The 15,738-nt window shown below is 46.5% G+C and overlaps 1 protein-coding gene across 1 annotated transcript; it reads right to left on the bottom strand.

Annotated features, from left to right (window-relative positions):
- Window positions 1-13,622: 13,622 nt before the first annotated feature.
- LOC109736219 (senescence-specific cysteine protease SAG39-like) lies at window positions 13,623-14,739 on the bottom strand. The gene is made up of 2 exons (XM_020295429.1): window positions 14,307-14,739; window positions 13,623-14,209 (listed from the first exon to the last, which is right to left on the bottom strand). The coding sequence occupies exons 1-2, from the start codon at window positions 14,737-14,739 to the stop codon at window positions 13,623-13,625; spliced, it is 1,020 nt and encodes a 339-aa protein (XP_020151018.1).
- Window positions 14,740-15,738: the final 999 nt, after the last annotated feature.

The raw sequence follows: 15,738 nt of genomic DNA, 5'->3' as shown, positions 1-15,738 counted from the left end.
ACACACTGGAGATTCTCGAGCGTGCAAACATGCTCAATTGTAAGCCTGTCTCCACCCCCATAGACACGAGCTCTAAGCTGTCCATCTCTGCCGGTTAGCTCCTCTCCAACCCCACGTATTATCGTAGCCTTACGGGTGCCTTACAGTATCTCACCTTGACACGACTGGACATATCTTATGTCGTTCAACAGGTGTGCCTCTTTATGCATGAGCCACGCGACACTCACATGCAGCTAGTCAAGCGAATCCTTCGTTATCTTTAAGGCACCTCTCACTATGGGTTACAGTTCTTCAAGTCCTCCTCCATGGATCTGATCGCATACACAGACGCGGACTGGGCTGGATGCCCTAACACGCGGAAATCCACTTCTGGGTTTTGTGTCTTCCTTGGCTCCAATCTCGTCTCTTGGTCCTCCAAGCGACAGGCCACCGTGTCCCGATCTAGTGCGGAGGCTGAGTATCGTGGTGTTGCTAACTGTGTTGCCGAGTCTTGTTGGTTACGCCAACTTCTTCACGAACTCAAGTGTCCACCACAGCGTGCCACAATTGTCTATTGTGACAATATCAGCGCCTCTTACCTCACCTGTAATCCGGTCCAACACGAACGCACCAAACACATCGAGATAGACCTTCATTTTGTTCGCGATCGTGTTGCTTTCGGTGACGTCCGTGTGTTGCATGTTCCATCGAGCTCCCAGTTCGGTGATCTGTTCACAAAAGGCTTGCCATCTCCGGTGTTCCATGAGTTCCGATCCAGCCTAAACGTCCAGGCCAATGGAGTTCCGGCTGAGGGGGGGTGTTGAGTTGTGTTGTAACGGGCCTTGATGCATGCCCATGTAAGTAGGATCAAGGGCCTGCGTGCCTAATGACTCGGGCTGCGCCCCGGTGTATATAAACCTGTACCTTGTAACACTTGATCAATAATAGAGACAGAGAAATATTCTCCAACTCAATTGCCTGATAGTTCAATCTTCAGAATCGATTCTAGCAGGAATCTGATGTGTTTGTTTGAGATTCTGATTTCAAAATGTCTAGAATTTAAGAATCAGTAGCTACAGCCCAAACAAAGGCACCGCTCTTCCTTCTTTTTTTTTCTAGCATGGCATACACAATTCATGCAATCTAACAAAAAACAAACATTGACGTATCCGTGACGAATAAACTTATGTATCTTTACAAAAGGAGTTCTCCCATTACATCGAATATTGAAGGGCACGCCAATGCCTGCCTTTATGGTCTGGTTTATTTCAATTTTTCTTTTCTTCTTCTTTAGAGCATGCACATTGTAGCGCCAGTTCGGCCTAACATTTGGGGTTGCACGCCGGGCAATTCGCTTTACACTCGTCTCGTGTACGCCAGCATGGAAGATCCCGCAGCGTAAGGCAGCACATGCATTGGTCCCAAGAAATTTTGTCGCTTTTGGTCTTACAATCCCGTTCGACACAAAATTCCAGGGTAAGCCTGCTCTCATCTAATGACGAGTATAATATAGGATTAGCACTTGAGTTGGCATGACGGTCTCGGTGGCTCCTTCCATCCATGAGGCGACCTAATATTTGCAATGTGTTTGTCAGTGCAGAATACATAAAAATATACACCTAATGGAGAAAATACACGCGAGAGCTCTCCTTTCTTACACTGCCCAATCACTACAAGATAGCCGATGCACAAAAAAGCAACCATGAACACCAAGCTGCTCCCCTTCATATCTGAGCTTTATCTATTGCTGGATGAAATTTTCTATGTGAGAGAGCACAAAAGTGTAGCTGGCAATGAGATATATATAGAGAGAGTACGGGATATATACGTAATTAATAACAAGATTGAGATTTATCTCTTGCCTCGATATATATAGAGTACGAGATATATGCGTAATTAATAACAAGATTGACACAAGCCAATTTGACACGTTTTCCCTTTGCATGTAAAGATAGAAAATAATAATTAATTATTACCAATATATAAGATCGACTTGGAGAAATTCAACTAATTATTACCAATATATAAGACGACTTCGAGAAATTCAACTAATCTCATCCGTTCAACCGCGTCTATCCAATAGCCTATCTTGCCTCGGCGTTTAACGTCAAACATGTTTAGCACTCTCTCCTAATTAATAGTATACCTAATATCAAGTCAACAACATCCAATTAATTATATACTACTCCCTCAGAAATTGCCTTTGGTGACCGAGCTCACTGGAGGCCTCTAGATTCAAAATTCAAATTTCATCAAAATTCATATTTTTATATTTCAAAAAATTCTGAAAAAAGTACAGATGTGCATGAAGGCATAACACACATGTGTGTAAATTTCAGGGCAAAACCCATTGAAACGAGGACTGTGCAAAAAAGATAAATTTGGAGCTGTTTAACACATGATACTATTCATCGCTCAGGCCATGAATTTGTCTTTTTTGTACAGGTCGCATTTCAACGTATTTCATCATGAAATTTCACACATGTAGGTTACATCCTTACATACACGCATATTTTTTTAGATTTTTTTGAAACATAAAAATTTGAATTTGAATTTTTCAAAAATAAAGGCCTCCATGGAGCTCGTCCTCCAAAACGCCATTCTCCTACTCCATCCATTTCTAAATATTTGTCTTTTTAGATATTTCAAATAACTACCACATACGGATGTATATAGGCATATTTTAGAGTGTAGATTCACTCATTTTGCTCCGTATGTAGTCACTTGTTAAAATTTCTAGAAAGACAAATATTTAGGAACGGAGGGAGTACCTAATATCAACTTACAATTAAGATTTTGCCAAATATTAGTGTGTGATGCAAATAACATATTGCTTAATATTCCATCAGAAAGAATATTGCCTAATATTAAGGGAATTGTTAGGTACCAGACTATTGATCCTAGCTTCCTATCAGACCAGTAGCTAACCGCGTTTACTCTTGCTTCAATGGAAGGAAGCATTTTTTTCTACCAATGGATAAATCATTTTTTAGAAAACAACCGCTTGGTAATTGCTTCCAATAATCTTGGCTATCTACTATATCTAAATAGGAGCCTCCCACTGCTTGACTTCTCTTAACATGTAGGCTACCACATCATCCATCTACTGTGCGTCCACGTCATTATCAGTTTCCATGGCACTGCCGCCTGCACGATAGAGTCGCTTCGTTCCCTAGCTAGAAAAGCTAGGGATGCAATGGGATATTTTTGCCCCTGGGTTTAGTTTGTTTTTCGTCAAAAAGGAGTTTGCTTGTGGGTTGTCCTACCCAATACTTGTACGTGAGAGTTGTAGCACATTGTGTGAACTGCAATCGAAAACAACCGCACTAGGTCGCTCAACATCATCTTCCTCTTTGTAACTCTTATCTCCGCCGCTACCTCTTCCGTCTCCATGATTCGAAGCTCTTTCGCTAGTAGATGCAGCCACAAATGTGCATCAAATCGCAGTATTCATCCCCGTCATTACCTCACCCTCCATTACTCTGGAAATGTGGAATAAACCGATGGATTGAACTGAGAGGCCACGTCCACCACATTTTAAAGCACGCTCCCCCATCATCATCCAATGTAGACTTACTTGTGGTGTCGTCCTGAATCCGACATCCAGTCTGGTAGCTAGGTGCTCCCTACTTTCAGCTACCCTTAATTTCTCTGGTTTCTTGGTTCACAGTTGATAGATCGTGGTTGACCAGTCCATCGTTGATTGTTGATTTTTGGGGAAAACCCAACTTCTACAAAAACAAGAATTCAAAAAAATGTTCACGGGTTTAAAAAAAAGTTTGTAGATTTTAAAAAGTTCACAGATTTGAAAAATGAAGTTCACAAAAATGAAAAGGTTCATTTTTAAAAAAGGTTCAATAAATTTGAAAAGAGTTCATGAAAATTGAAAAAGTTCAACAAATTTGGCAAAAATTCACATATTTGAAAAAAGTTCAAGACATGGAAATTTTGCAATTTGGAATATGTTCAAAAAATGAAAAAAATCATAAAGTATTTTAAAAAGTTTTTAATTTGAAAAGGTTTACAAATTTGATAAATGGAAAAAAACAATCCGTGAAAATTCTAAAAAGTTCAAGAAATTGATAAAAAGGAAAAAAGGAAAAAGGAAATCATACAAAATAAATAAAAATAAAAAATCCAATCAAAATTAGAAAATGTTGGAAAGAAAACCCTACATGGGCTGACCCAGTTAGTTACCTGTGTGTGGAAGGGGGTGAGCGCCGCTTTGTTGAAATGCCTTTAAGTGGCGCTGGAGGCGCGAAATAGGATTCAGGGCCCTGGTGCAGGCTGACTAGCTCGGGCTAGTTGGCGCTAGGCCGATGCGTGCTGGCAGCAGCAACTACGGACGACCACAACGGTTCTCTGACTTGTTTTTCTTCTTCTCACATTCAGTAAACTAGACCTTATGTCCTACTTCATAGATCTGCTTGAGGGGATTCTGTGCGTGATGGATGTTGTGAACAATAAATAATGCTTGTTGTGCTGGTCCATGGGGCCCTTCCTTGTCACGTTTCTGGTGTTTGTACTGCAGAAAAATCCCTTTTGTGCCATGTTTTTCCTTTGTCTTGATTTGTGGGTGTTCAGATCAATAGCAAGGCTTGACCATGTATTTAGTCTCCACAACTTTCACCTTTCAAACCTCTTGTTGATTTCACAAGCAACACACTGTTCTGCGGCATATATAAGCATTGTACTTTATAGTCCTCGCTCAACATTTGTGCCGAAGTAGTGGAGATGGGTTTGAAACTCAAGTATAACTGTAGTGTCAGATTTGACTATGCACAAGCATAATTGTTCTTTACTCTCTTACATCTCATTTTACTCATCAGTTTTTATTCATCAGTCTATGATTTTCCTCATTGTTCATCCCTCAGTTTAGATTTATAATTGTTTTGCCTTGCTATTAATCATTTTTCAGTTTTCATATGATTTGCATTAGCAGATGAAGTAATAAGAGAATAAAGTAGTTCAGTCGCCCTCATTTTCTGATCTTCCATGATTGTTCACCCTGTTTCCTTTTTTCCATTATTCGCTGAGAGTTTCCTATCTTTCATACCTTTAGTTATCATATACTCCCTCTCTCTCAAAAAAACTTCAGTCATGTTCAATGTAAATTATTCAGTCAACACACCATTGGAAATTTGACCTAGACTGGATTGAAAATCGTTCGATAAACATCCGAAGGTAAAAATACCTGCATACATGAACAAAATCAGCAAGCACACATGCACCTACCATATCCCCCCTCTACACACACTGATTTCTTGTTCGATCTCCGGCTGAGTACAACATTTGATTATTCAGCCGCTGACGCAGTTGGCCTTGCATTGGGTGTTGCAGGCGTCGATGCATACATGAACAAAATCAGCAAACACACATGCACCGACCATATTTTTTTTTCAATGATCAGGGGATCAACCCCCGGCTCCATTTCATATAGAAAAGAAACCACGAGTACCACAAGTCTTACAACAAATTGGAAAGGAAAGCAACAGACTCAGGGGGATTATCCCACACCACACACACCCATCTGGCAAATGTCCCAGTGTTTATCATTAGCTCAGCACAAAAACAGAAACGATAGCCTCCTAGCAACTATGCCTAGCTAGCCACCAACTCAAGAAGAGATCACCAGCCGAGATGCACCGACCATATGCATGCCCCCCTTACACACACTGATCTCTCGTTCTCCGGCTGATTATTCGAGTCCAACAACATTTGGTTATTCAGCCGCTGACGACGCAGTTGGCCTTGCATTGGGTGTTGCAGGCGTAGATGCACCTCCTGGCGGCATCGGACTGGCATTCCTTGCATGATTTGACCTGGTAGTAGGAGTAGGTGCATCTGCTCCGGCACGCGTTCACGGCTTCTTGGGTGCAGTGCCCGCCGCATGATGTGGCGCAGTTGTCGCACTGGCTGCCTTGGCAGTTGGTGAGGCAGTAGCTGTTGCAGCCGGTCGTGCACGACTGCATGGCCCTGGATTTGCAGGGCTCGCACTCCGGCGTATAGCTGGTGTCGCACTCATTCCCGCATCCTGCCGCGGCAACGTAGGCTTCGCACGTCGACCTCGCCTGACACCGCGACTCGCAATCCCCGCACAGCATCACGGGTGCCGGAGCTGGGGCCGGAGCCAGTGCCGGAGCCGGAGCCGGAGCCCCCTCCTCGCATGCTAAGGATGGCGGTGCTAGGACGAGCACTGCCAAGACGGCGGCCAGCACGACGGTGGTCCTAAATGCAGGTGCATCAGAAACCATTGCTGGAGCTAATAACAGATTAAGATGCGACTCCTAAATTGGTGGAAGTACGATGGAGCGGGCGATGCTATTTATAGGCACGCCAGGCCACACGGTAAAAAGTCGTAGCTATCTTAAGATTCGGGATGGATTCGATCTCGATCTGCAATGCACCATGATTCGGACGACTTACGAGGGGAGACTTGAGGGCTTGCAACTTGGACGTACTTTCCATGTTACAAAGTTGACATGGAGCTGGAAGGATCAAAGGATCAAAGCATATGCTATATGTCTCCAGGGGCCTAGGGTTTCGCTTCCAGAGCCGCCCGCATGACGGCATGAGCGGCCCGGGAGGGAGAGGTGGGGATAGTCACCTAGTTATTTTTTATTACCTAAAAAATAACGGTCCTGCTAAAAATCAGTCGACTGAGATTTAACCAAATCTCAGTCGACCATGCAACATTTTATGCCATCGTTTGCAACATTTTTTCCTACCGGTTGTAACATCTGTCTTGAATGGTTGTAGCATGTCGTCCCTCATCGGTTGTAGCACGTCTTCTCAATGGTTGTAACATCTTCATTGACGGTTGTAGCATTTCAGTTAAAACGGATGTGGCATTTATTGTTATTGCTTGCAATGCCGTCGCAATATTTTTCGCCGCCGTTTGTAGCATCTAGCCATGCCGTTTGTAGCAAAAAAAACACGCTGACGTCATTCGACTGAGACTTCGTTAAGTCTCAGTCGACTGAGTTCTAGACACACCCAAAAAATAAAGATGTGCCCGGTGCCTCGCTGGCGCACCCACGGTTGACGGTTACGTACGGCCACACATTCACGTTTTGACGGCCACAAACGAAAATGGACCGAATTGCACAATTAAATTCAGAATCTGTATTTTTCAACTTCAACTCTTCAAGAACTAACGTGAACATGCAAGTCAAACTGAGGCATTGCTACTGTATTTACCTCTCACTACTAGCAAGTTTCAGAAAGCAAATTACGTAGGTGTAGCGTCCATAAAAGATGCACCACACCACAGCCACATCAACGTACGACGTCGTCAAAAGACAAATTCATTGATGTAACCCGATCGAAAGGAGACTAGCTACACATGCGCAAAGCTTCGTAGAGGGGCACGTCTTCTCTGGCTGCCTCAGATGTCAGATGGTCATGCGCGCGAATTCTACCGCGAGGCTGCCAGCCCTGGGATCTACCGGTGCAAGGCTGCAAGAGCTCAAGCTCGAGGCAAGGACGTCGGCGAGAGGGTGTTGCTGCTGCATCGGCCCCGGGGAAGCTGGCTCCGACTCCACTACATCAGGCAGCGGCGCCGGCCGGCAGTGCCCCTCCTCCGCGAACCCCGTAGCGGCGTTCTTCATGAACTCCGTCCAGTATTCTTGGGCCTTCTCTGGGCTGCTCTTGGCGGCCTTCTTTCTGAAGGCCGTCCAGCTGCGCATCCAGTCGCGGCCGAGGAGCTCGTCCTCGTCGCGGTGGGAGAGTGCGGCGAGGGCGGTGTGGAGGTAGCACACCTCGCGCTCCGCCGACAGGTGACGCCACCGGGCGCGGCAGAGGCTGCGGGAGCGGCCCGGCATCCGGCGTGCCACCCGGCGCCAGTGGCGGAAGCCGTTCTCCCTCGCGAGCCGCTCCAGGCGCGCGTCTTCCTCGGCCGTCCACAGCAGCCTCAGGCGCACGGTGGACATCGATCTACCTCCTCGGCCGAATCGAGACATCGAGGAGTTGCCGAGGCCGTTCTCCCTCGCGAGCCGCTCAAGGTACGCGTCCTCTGCCGCCGTGCACCCGCGCTGCAGCCTCAGGCGCACGCTCGACATTGATCGATCGATCTCCTCGGCCGACGGCGGTGTCTCCGCTCGCCGGCGAAATCGAGACCTGCGCGTGGGCACCGGCCCAGAAGCTGAGCACGAGGACTTGGTAGCAGCCCAATGACGATCGATCGGTCGATTTGCGCGCGAGTCCATAACCATATGGATACGTGAACGCCGTTGCCAAGTCGATTTCGAATTCGGACACGGTTCTGTCGCTCACGCACCTTAATTACGAGCGCGCAGGCGAGCAACCGACCGACGAGTCCGAGTTTGCACAAGTACATAGTGGAGGCACGTGAATACGTGTAGCTCGTCATGGCTTCATGTCTTATTTTTCAACCTGCCAGCCCACTTGTGTGGGAAACATGCAAACACACTTGAGGTTACCAACTGTTTGATGGTCGTGACCATCGTGTTGGTGCCGATGCCGTTTGAATAAAGCTCAAAGTTTCCCGCAAAAAAATATTTTTCAATCATGATGGCAGCTTTTTCTTCGCGGGAAATCAACGTAGTTTTAGTCCTGAAAATAACAGGCAGGTTGCAACTTGCAATCAGTTAGCACAAGCTGTTACACACATTATAGTGTAGAGTGTAGCCAGCGGTACACCCACCATAGATCTACCAATTTGATATGTGAATATTCCTATTAGGTTGACGGATCCACTCGATTCGATCGGTCCGTCACACGGTGCATCCTCCCACCGTGGGCATGCGACAATAGCATGTGAGCCCCACACGGAGGGCGCCCTGCATTATCCTTTCATCTTCTATCTCTCCCAATTGCTCCATCGTCTCTCTCATGCGGCATCCCCGATGATGACGTCACCCCACGCACTAAACCGGCAAGCCCCTACGCTGCCGCATCCACTGTTCCGACGAGGTCTGTCGGCTCCTCCGGATGGTAGTATGCACGAGCGCGGCTCCTACCACTGCAAGGCGGCAGGTCGACCGTGCTGCACTGGGGGGAGGGGGACTAACGGTTGATGTGAGACACCAGGTAGATGCTGTGAAGCGAGGTGGAGGGCCCTATTACAAGCCCGCGCGTCGATGTATGCAAGTAGCGCATCGGTAATCAAGCCCCGCACTTTGCAATTCGTACCCACTCCTCCGCCATATCAACCCGACTTGCAAGCGGTTGTAAGGCCGCGACGGTGGCTATGAGCCCCAACTAGGTGGTGCTGTGAGGAGCAAGGTGGCAACACTCCGAGCATGGACGCATCTCGCTAGCGGTGCTGGAACTGGCCGGTGGTGATGCTGCGTATGGAAACGCACATCAAAGGGAACTGGCCGGTAGGGCGATGCGACAAGTTGATGGTAATGTGTGGCGGGCAGTGATGCAAGCACAAGTTGTGAGTTGCCACCAGCCATGCGTTGCGGTGATGCAACCGGCCACCCAGTTGCTACAATGTTCAACATCTGTTGCGAGCGCTGACACGAACAAGACATGCGCTGCACATGAGAGGGGAAGAGAGCGGAGGTGGGGAGAAAGATCATACGACTATGTGAACTCGCTTCCGAGAGCATCTCCAACAGAAGCCCTATTTGAGGTCACCAAAAGTTGGTGGAGTACAAAAATTTGGGCACGAGCAAGCGTTGTCTCCAACAGTAGCAACCCTATTGCACTAATTTATGCTTTGAAGGGGACATCATAGTTGAATAGATATTTGTACGATGAAACTATGACCACTCCATTATAAGCCCAGAGTATCATACATGACCTTGTGTCGCCGGGCTCCATGAAAGATCCATCGACTGTGGGTGCTGCTCAACCGTCTAGAGGCTTAGGCAATGGAGGATAACGGACGAAGGCCCAGGGCTGAGCGGGGTGACATGGTACCATCATTAACTTTCCCTTAAGAGTCTACCATGCGACCTCACATGAAATATGGATTTCAAGTAACTGCGCAAGAACATGCGAGGGACCTTTATTGGCGGGAGATGGTTGCTGTGCACCAAATCATTCCTTGGGCTCCATATCATTACAAGATCAAATACTTGTAGATCCAAGGAACTATACAAAGTAACTCCTAAGACTTCACAGGCCATCGAGTCATGCATCCAGAAAAAGATGGCAAGTGGTGAGTGACGAATCGACTGGGGCCAGGGATGATATGTTGGAGAACGTAGCGGAAATTCAAGATTTTCTACGCATCACCAAGATCAATCTATGGAGTAATCTAGCAACGAGGGGAAGGGGAGTGCATCTACATACCCTTGTAGATCGCGATGCGGAAGCGTTGCAAGAACGCGGATGAAGGAGTCGTACTCGTAGCGATTCAGATCGCGGTTGATTCCGATCTAAGCACCGAAGAACGGTGCCTCCGCGTTCAACACACGTGCAGCCCGGTGACGTCTCCCATGCCTTGATCCAGCAAGGAGAGAGGGAGAGGTTGGGGAAGACTCCGTCCAGCAGCAGCACAACGGCATGGTGGTGATGGAGGAGCGTGGCACTCCTGCAGGGCTTCGCCAAGCACCGCAAGAGACGAAGAGGGAGAGGGGTAGGGCTGCGCCAAGAGAGAGATGTTCTCATGTGTATGGCAGCCCCAAAACCCCCACTATTTATAGGGGAGGGTAGGGGCTGCGCCCCCATCTAGGGTTCCCCCCCAAGGGGTGCGGCCAGCCCTAGATGGGACTTGGGGTTGCCAAGGGGGGAAGAGAGGGGGGCGCACCACTAGGTGGGCCTTAGGCCCATCTGAGCCTAGGGTTTCCGCCTTCCCCCCTTCCTGCGCCCTGGGCCCCCTTGTGGGAGGCGCACCAGCCCACCTAGGGGCTGGTCCCTTCCCACACTTGGCCCATGCAGCCCTCTGGGGCCGGTGGCCCCACCTGGTGGACCCCCGGGACCCTCCCGGTGGTCCCGGTACGTTACCGATAGCACCCGAAACTTTTCCGGTGACCAAAACAGGACTTCCCATATATAAATCTTTACCTCCGGACCATTCCGGAACTCCTCGTGACGTCTAGGATCTCATCCGGGACTCCGAACAACATTCGGTAACCACGTATATCTATTCCCTATAACCCTAGTGTCATCGAACCTTAAGTGTGTAGACCCTACGGGTTCGGGAACCATGCAGACATGACCGAGACGTTCTCCGGTCAATAACCAACAACGGGATCTAGATACCCATGTTGGCTCCCACATGTTCCACGATGATCTCATCGGATGAACCACGATGTCGGGGATTCAATCTATCCCGTATACAATTCCCTTTGTCAATCGGTATGTTACTTGCCCGAGATTCGATCATCGGTATCCCGATACCTTGTTCAATCTCGTTACCGGCAAGTCTCTTTACTCGTTCCGTAACACATCATCCCGTGATCAACTCCTTGGTCACATTGTGCACATAATGATGATGTCCTACCGAGTGGGCCCAGAGATACCTCTCTGTTTACACGGAGTGACAAATCCCGGTCTCGATTCGTGCCAACCCAACAGACACTTTCGGAGATGCCTGTAGTGCACCTTTATAGCTACCCAGTTACGTTGTGATGTTTGGTACACCCAAAGCATTCCTACGGTATCCGGGAGTTGCACAATCTCATGGTCTAAGGAAATGATACTTGACATTAGAAAAGCTCTTAGCAAACGAACTACACGATCTTGTGCTAGGCTTAGGATTGGGTCTTGTCCATCACATCATTCTCCTAATGATGTGATCCCGTTATCAACGACATCCAATGTCCATGGTCAGGAAACCGTAACCATCTATTGATCAACGAGCTAGTCAACTAGAGGCTTACTAGGGACATGGTGTTGTCTATGTATCCACACATGTATCTGAGTTTCCTATCAATACAATTCTAGCATGGATAATAAACGATTATCATGGACAAGGAAATATAATAATAACCAATTTATTATTGCCTCTAGGGCATATTTCCAACATGATATACAATAAGTGTAGACCATTACCCAAGATCTTCATCATAATGTGCCTCAACATTTCATCTGGCTTTGGAAAAGTTCTTGCCAGCCCAAACACAAAGTCTTCTTCTGGATGCTACTTCATGACAGATTGAACACAAGGAATTTACTCAGGAGAAAGACCTTTGTTTTGGAAGATTATATTTGTGCTACCCTCAATTGCCAACAGGAGGAAACTCTCTTTCATTTATTCTGGGGCTGCCCTTTTGCTAAGCAATGCTGGAACTTCATCTGCCCAACTAGAACACCCAACTTATCAGTGCTCAAAGCCTTTCAAGATCTCAAAGAAAAGTTGCAGGTACCTTTCTTCATGGATATCATTATTTTGGGCTCATGGGCTATCTGGATCTCACGCAACAACAAGATTTTTGAGCACATTCAACCCTCCTTCCAAGGATGGAAAGCTATCTACTTTGAAGAGCTCAAGTGGCTGAAGTACAAAATCAAGAAAAAACATGAAGCTTCATTCATAGTTTGGCTGGATAACCAATTGTAACCCTTTTGTTTTTTAGCCTAGTCTAGTTTAGTCTCTTTTCTTTTCTTCTTCTCTCTTTTTCTTCTTTCTTTTCTTCTTCTTCTTCTTCTTCTTCTTCCTTTCTTTCTTTCTTCTTTTTCTTCTTCTTCTTTCTTTTCTGGGCTTACCTCAAGCCTATTAGATTCTTGCAGACTTTGGTTCCCTGGCTCTTTATTTTTATTAATAAAAGTTGCAGTGGGGGTTTACCCTACTGTTTATAGTCAAAAAAAGATATAAATCATAGTGTTGATGAAAGATTCCAACTCCATGAAACCACACCAACAAAAGCACTTTACACAACCACAAAAACTGAATAGATCCAAGAGATCAGTCATGTGAGGGCAAATCCAAAATCCAAAAGATCAGATGCAAGACAAATACTCATGTACGTCTACACATGTTAGTGGTCGAGGGAAACACATGTTAAGCCCAATATTGATGTCTCGGCCAAGTTTGTGAAGCCTGTTACAAGCTTTGGTGACCCCGAAGTGCCCACCATGGTGTGTCATTAGCCTATGGCACTCCTCGGGCTGGGAATGAAGCCATGGAGCCTTCTCTCGGACTGGCATCTTGTGTCCTCATTTCACGACACTCCCCATGCGGTCTAAAGTGGTCGTAATCTTGTAGATCAAGGCGGCTGACATTGAGGCTGGGAGAGAGGTCGATGTTAAGTGTTGAAGGAGTATGGCAACAAGATTGGGGAGATAAGGTCCCTTCCTAGTTATGTTCATCAATATTTACAGATTCACATCCATTAATTTCCTCCTTCAGGCTTCAAAGTTTATTTTAACATCAACTCTGCCATTTTCCACATTGTTTATCTGGTTCCAAGATTGTCATAAAAAACAAGAAGTACTCAAAGAGTGCATTGTACATGCATGAAGGCACAAGAGACAGTGCAATTCGCTTATAAACTGCTACAACTCTACAACTGTGAAATCTCCCAAGGATAACAAACACAAATTTTTCATCAACCTTTATATATGTGCATAATTTACATTACGTTCATGAAATATAAAGTACCGTGCAATAGATACGTTTGTAGATAATTCATATACATGTTACAAACTATACTTAATAAAAGTAGATGCACCCAATTATTTAATCTTTGTGTGCATACAAAGATATGTGGCACGAGATGTTCTTCCTATGCAGTGGGGTAAGAAGGCTCCATCGCAAGGCCACACATGCCTCTCTTATCGGGAATATCCTTCTCCATTCTTAAATATCCGTTTTCGCCCCATGTTGTTCCCCATGAATTCTTCAACAACCAATACTTTGTACCATCACTGGTCTTGCCATAACCAATAGCTGCAATACCATGATCTAGGTCAGTGCCACATGAGCCTGTCATTACTCCACCTTTGTAAAATTGGAACGTCATATCTCCTCCATCTACAGCTACTGAGACAGGTTGGCTTGCGACGGCTTGCATGAGGGCTCCCTCATTGTTGGTTGGAACATCCTCATAGCTTTTTATGGATGCGGCATCGTTGGTTCCACTCTTGCACTTGTCATCTGCCGCGGTATATGGGTAGTTGGACTCGGTAGTGAGACCTCCGTTCTTGATTATGAACTTAAAGGCATCATCCATGAGCCCACCTTCGCAACCTTGGTCTTCACCATGGACATCACAATCCACCAACTCTTGCTCCGACAGTGAGATAAGCTTGCCAGTTTTGAGCTTAATGACGCCCTCTGTGGCAGCGACAGCAGAAAATGCCCAACAACAACCTACAAAATTTTATGTTTTGGTAGATACTATAAGATGCCATTCTAAAAGAATTGAAATATATATGCAATAGTACATTATTATCCTAAATATACTTACCACAATCCCCTTGATCCTTGACGGGAGTGACTGCACCTTTGGTCCTCCAGTCTACGGTTGCCGGAAGTGCATCAAAACTAACATTCTCATACTTGAATCCGGTAGGAACCCTCTGCAAGCTCGGTTTGTACCCCTTGTTAGCCTTTGTTGCCTTGAACTCCTCGTTGGTGAGGTCGGCGAACTGATTGATGCCCAAATAGAACTTGCAGTTCTCGGTGTTAAATGACTCGATGAACCCGACATTGTCCTTGAAAACCTCAAATCGCTGCGCCTTCTCGGTGGCATCCTTATACACACGGCTGTATTGCACCATCCAACTCTCGTGCCTTGCCGCCATCGACAAGTCATCGCTTAGCTCGCGAGCTGCTAGGACCAAACTGCATAAGCAAAGGCATCCGAGGATGCCAAGCATCAGAGCTTTTGAAATGGCCATTGTATGTTTGATGAACTGCTTGCAACGACTAGTGTGCAGTGTGTGCTCTTCTTTGGTTCTGCTGATGGAAATGTGTGTCTTATAGCTGGATGCATGTATTTAAATAATATAGGGGATATGGACATGATACGGTGAAGTATCGTGCGGTGGACGGATGGCATAATTTAAATTTATGTGCATGTGGTGTACGTTTTCATCTGCATATGAGAGTGACCCTTGTTTGTGCCGAGGCTTTGGGTGTTAGTACAGGAAAAAATAAACCGTGTATTCGTGATCACAACGTATTTTGATACTTCAAATGGACTTAGGTGAATGTGATTGCATGGTGATGTTATGTTATTAGTTGGCTGCCATCTTTACCATGCAGTTGATTTTCAACACTCTGTTTAAAAAAAAAAGAAGGATGGCCCCCGGCCTCTGCATCTGGGTGATGCATACGGTCACTTTATTAATTATTATCACAAGACCTTATAAAGCCATACAACAGCAAGACTAAAGTCACCGTCTAAGCAACAACTGTCGCTACACCTATCCAACTGATGAAGGGGCACAGATAGTCTGGGCCTAATACCAAACAGACATCGCAGCCAAACCTAAACATCTAAGACCTGAGGTCCCAACCAGGACGCCTGCCGGGTATGGGGCACCTACCAGTCAGGCGCAGTCCTCAACCAGGACGCCTGCCGGGTATGAGGCCGCCGCAGCCACCTGCCACCAATCCATCTTCAGAGTTGTACTGTTGCATGTACCGTGCCAGGTCTCTCTGCCATCGACTCCACCACGACGCCCGACAGCTTCGTCCTCCTGCACGAGTCCATCCTCCCACAACGAACTCCGAATCTGCACTGCGCCACGCCGTCAAGATCCGTCGCCATCAGTGTGTAGGATGAAGCAGCGCTCCACCAAAGAATCCGTCCTTTGATCCCTCGATCATGTGTGTACCTCCAAGAATGACGCCCCCCAAGGGAGGAAAGACACCAGAGCGCCGCCGTCATCCGA

Source organism: Aegilops tauschii, chromosome 6, assembly GCF_002575655.3.
Source record: "Aegilops tauschii subsp. strangulata cultivar AL8/78 chromosome 6, Aet v6.0, whole genome shotgun sequence".
Taxonomy (NCBI): Eukaryota; Viridiplantae; Streptophyta; class Magnoliopsida; order Poales; family Poaceae; genus Aegilops; species Aegilops tauschii.
Note: the sequence above shows the minus strand (reverse complement) of the source record. Positions and strands in the feature narration are given on the sequence as shown.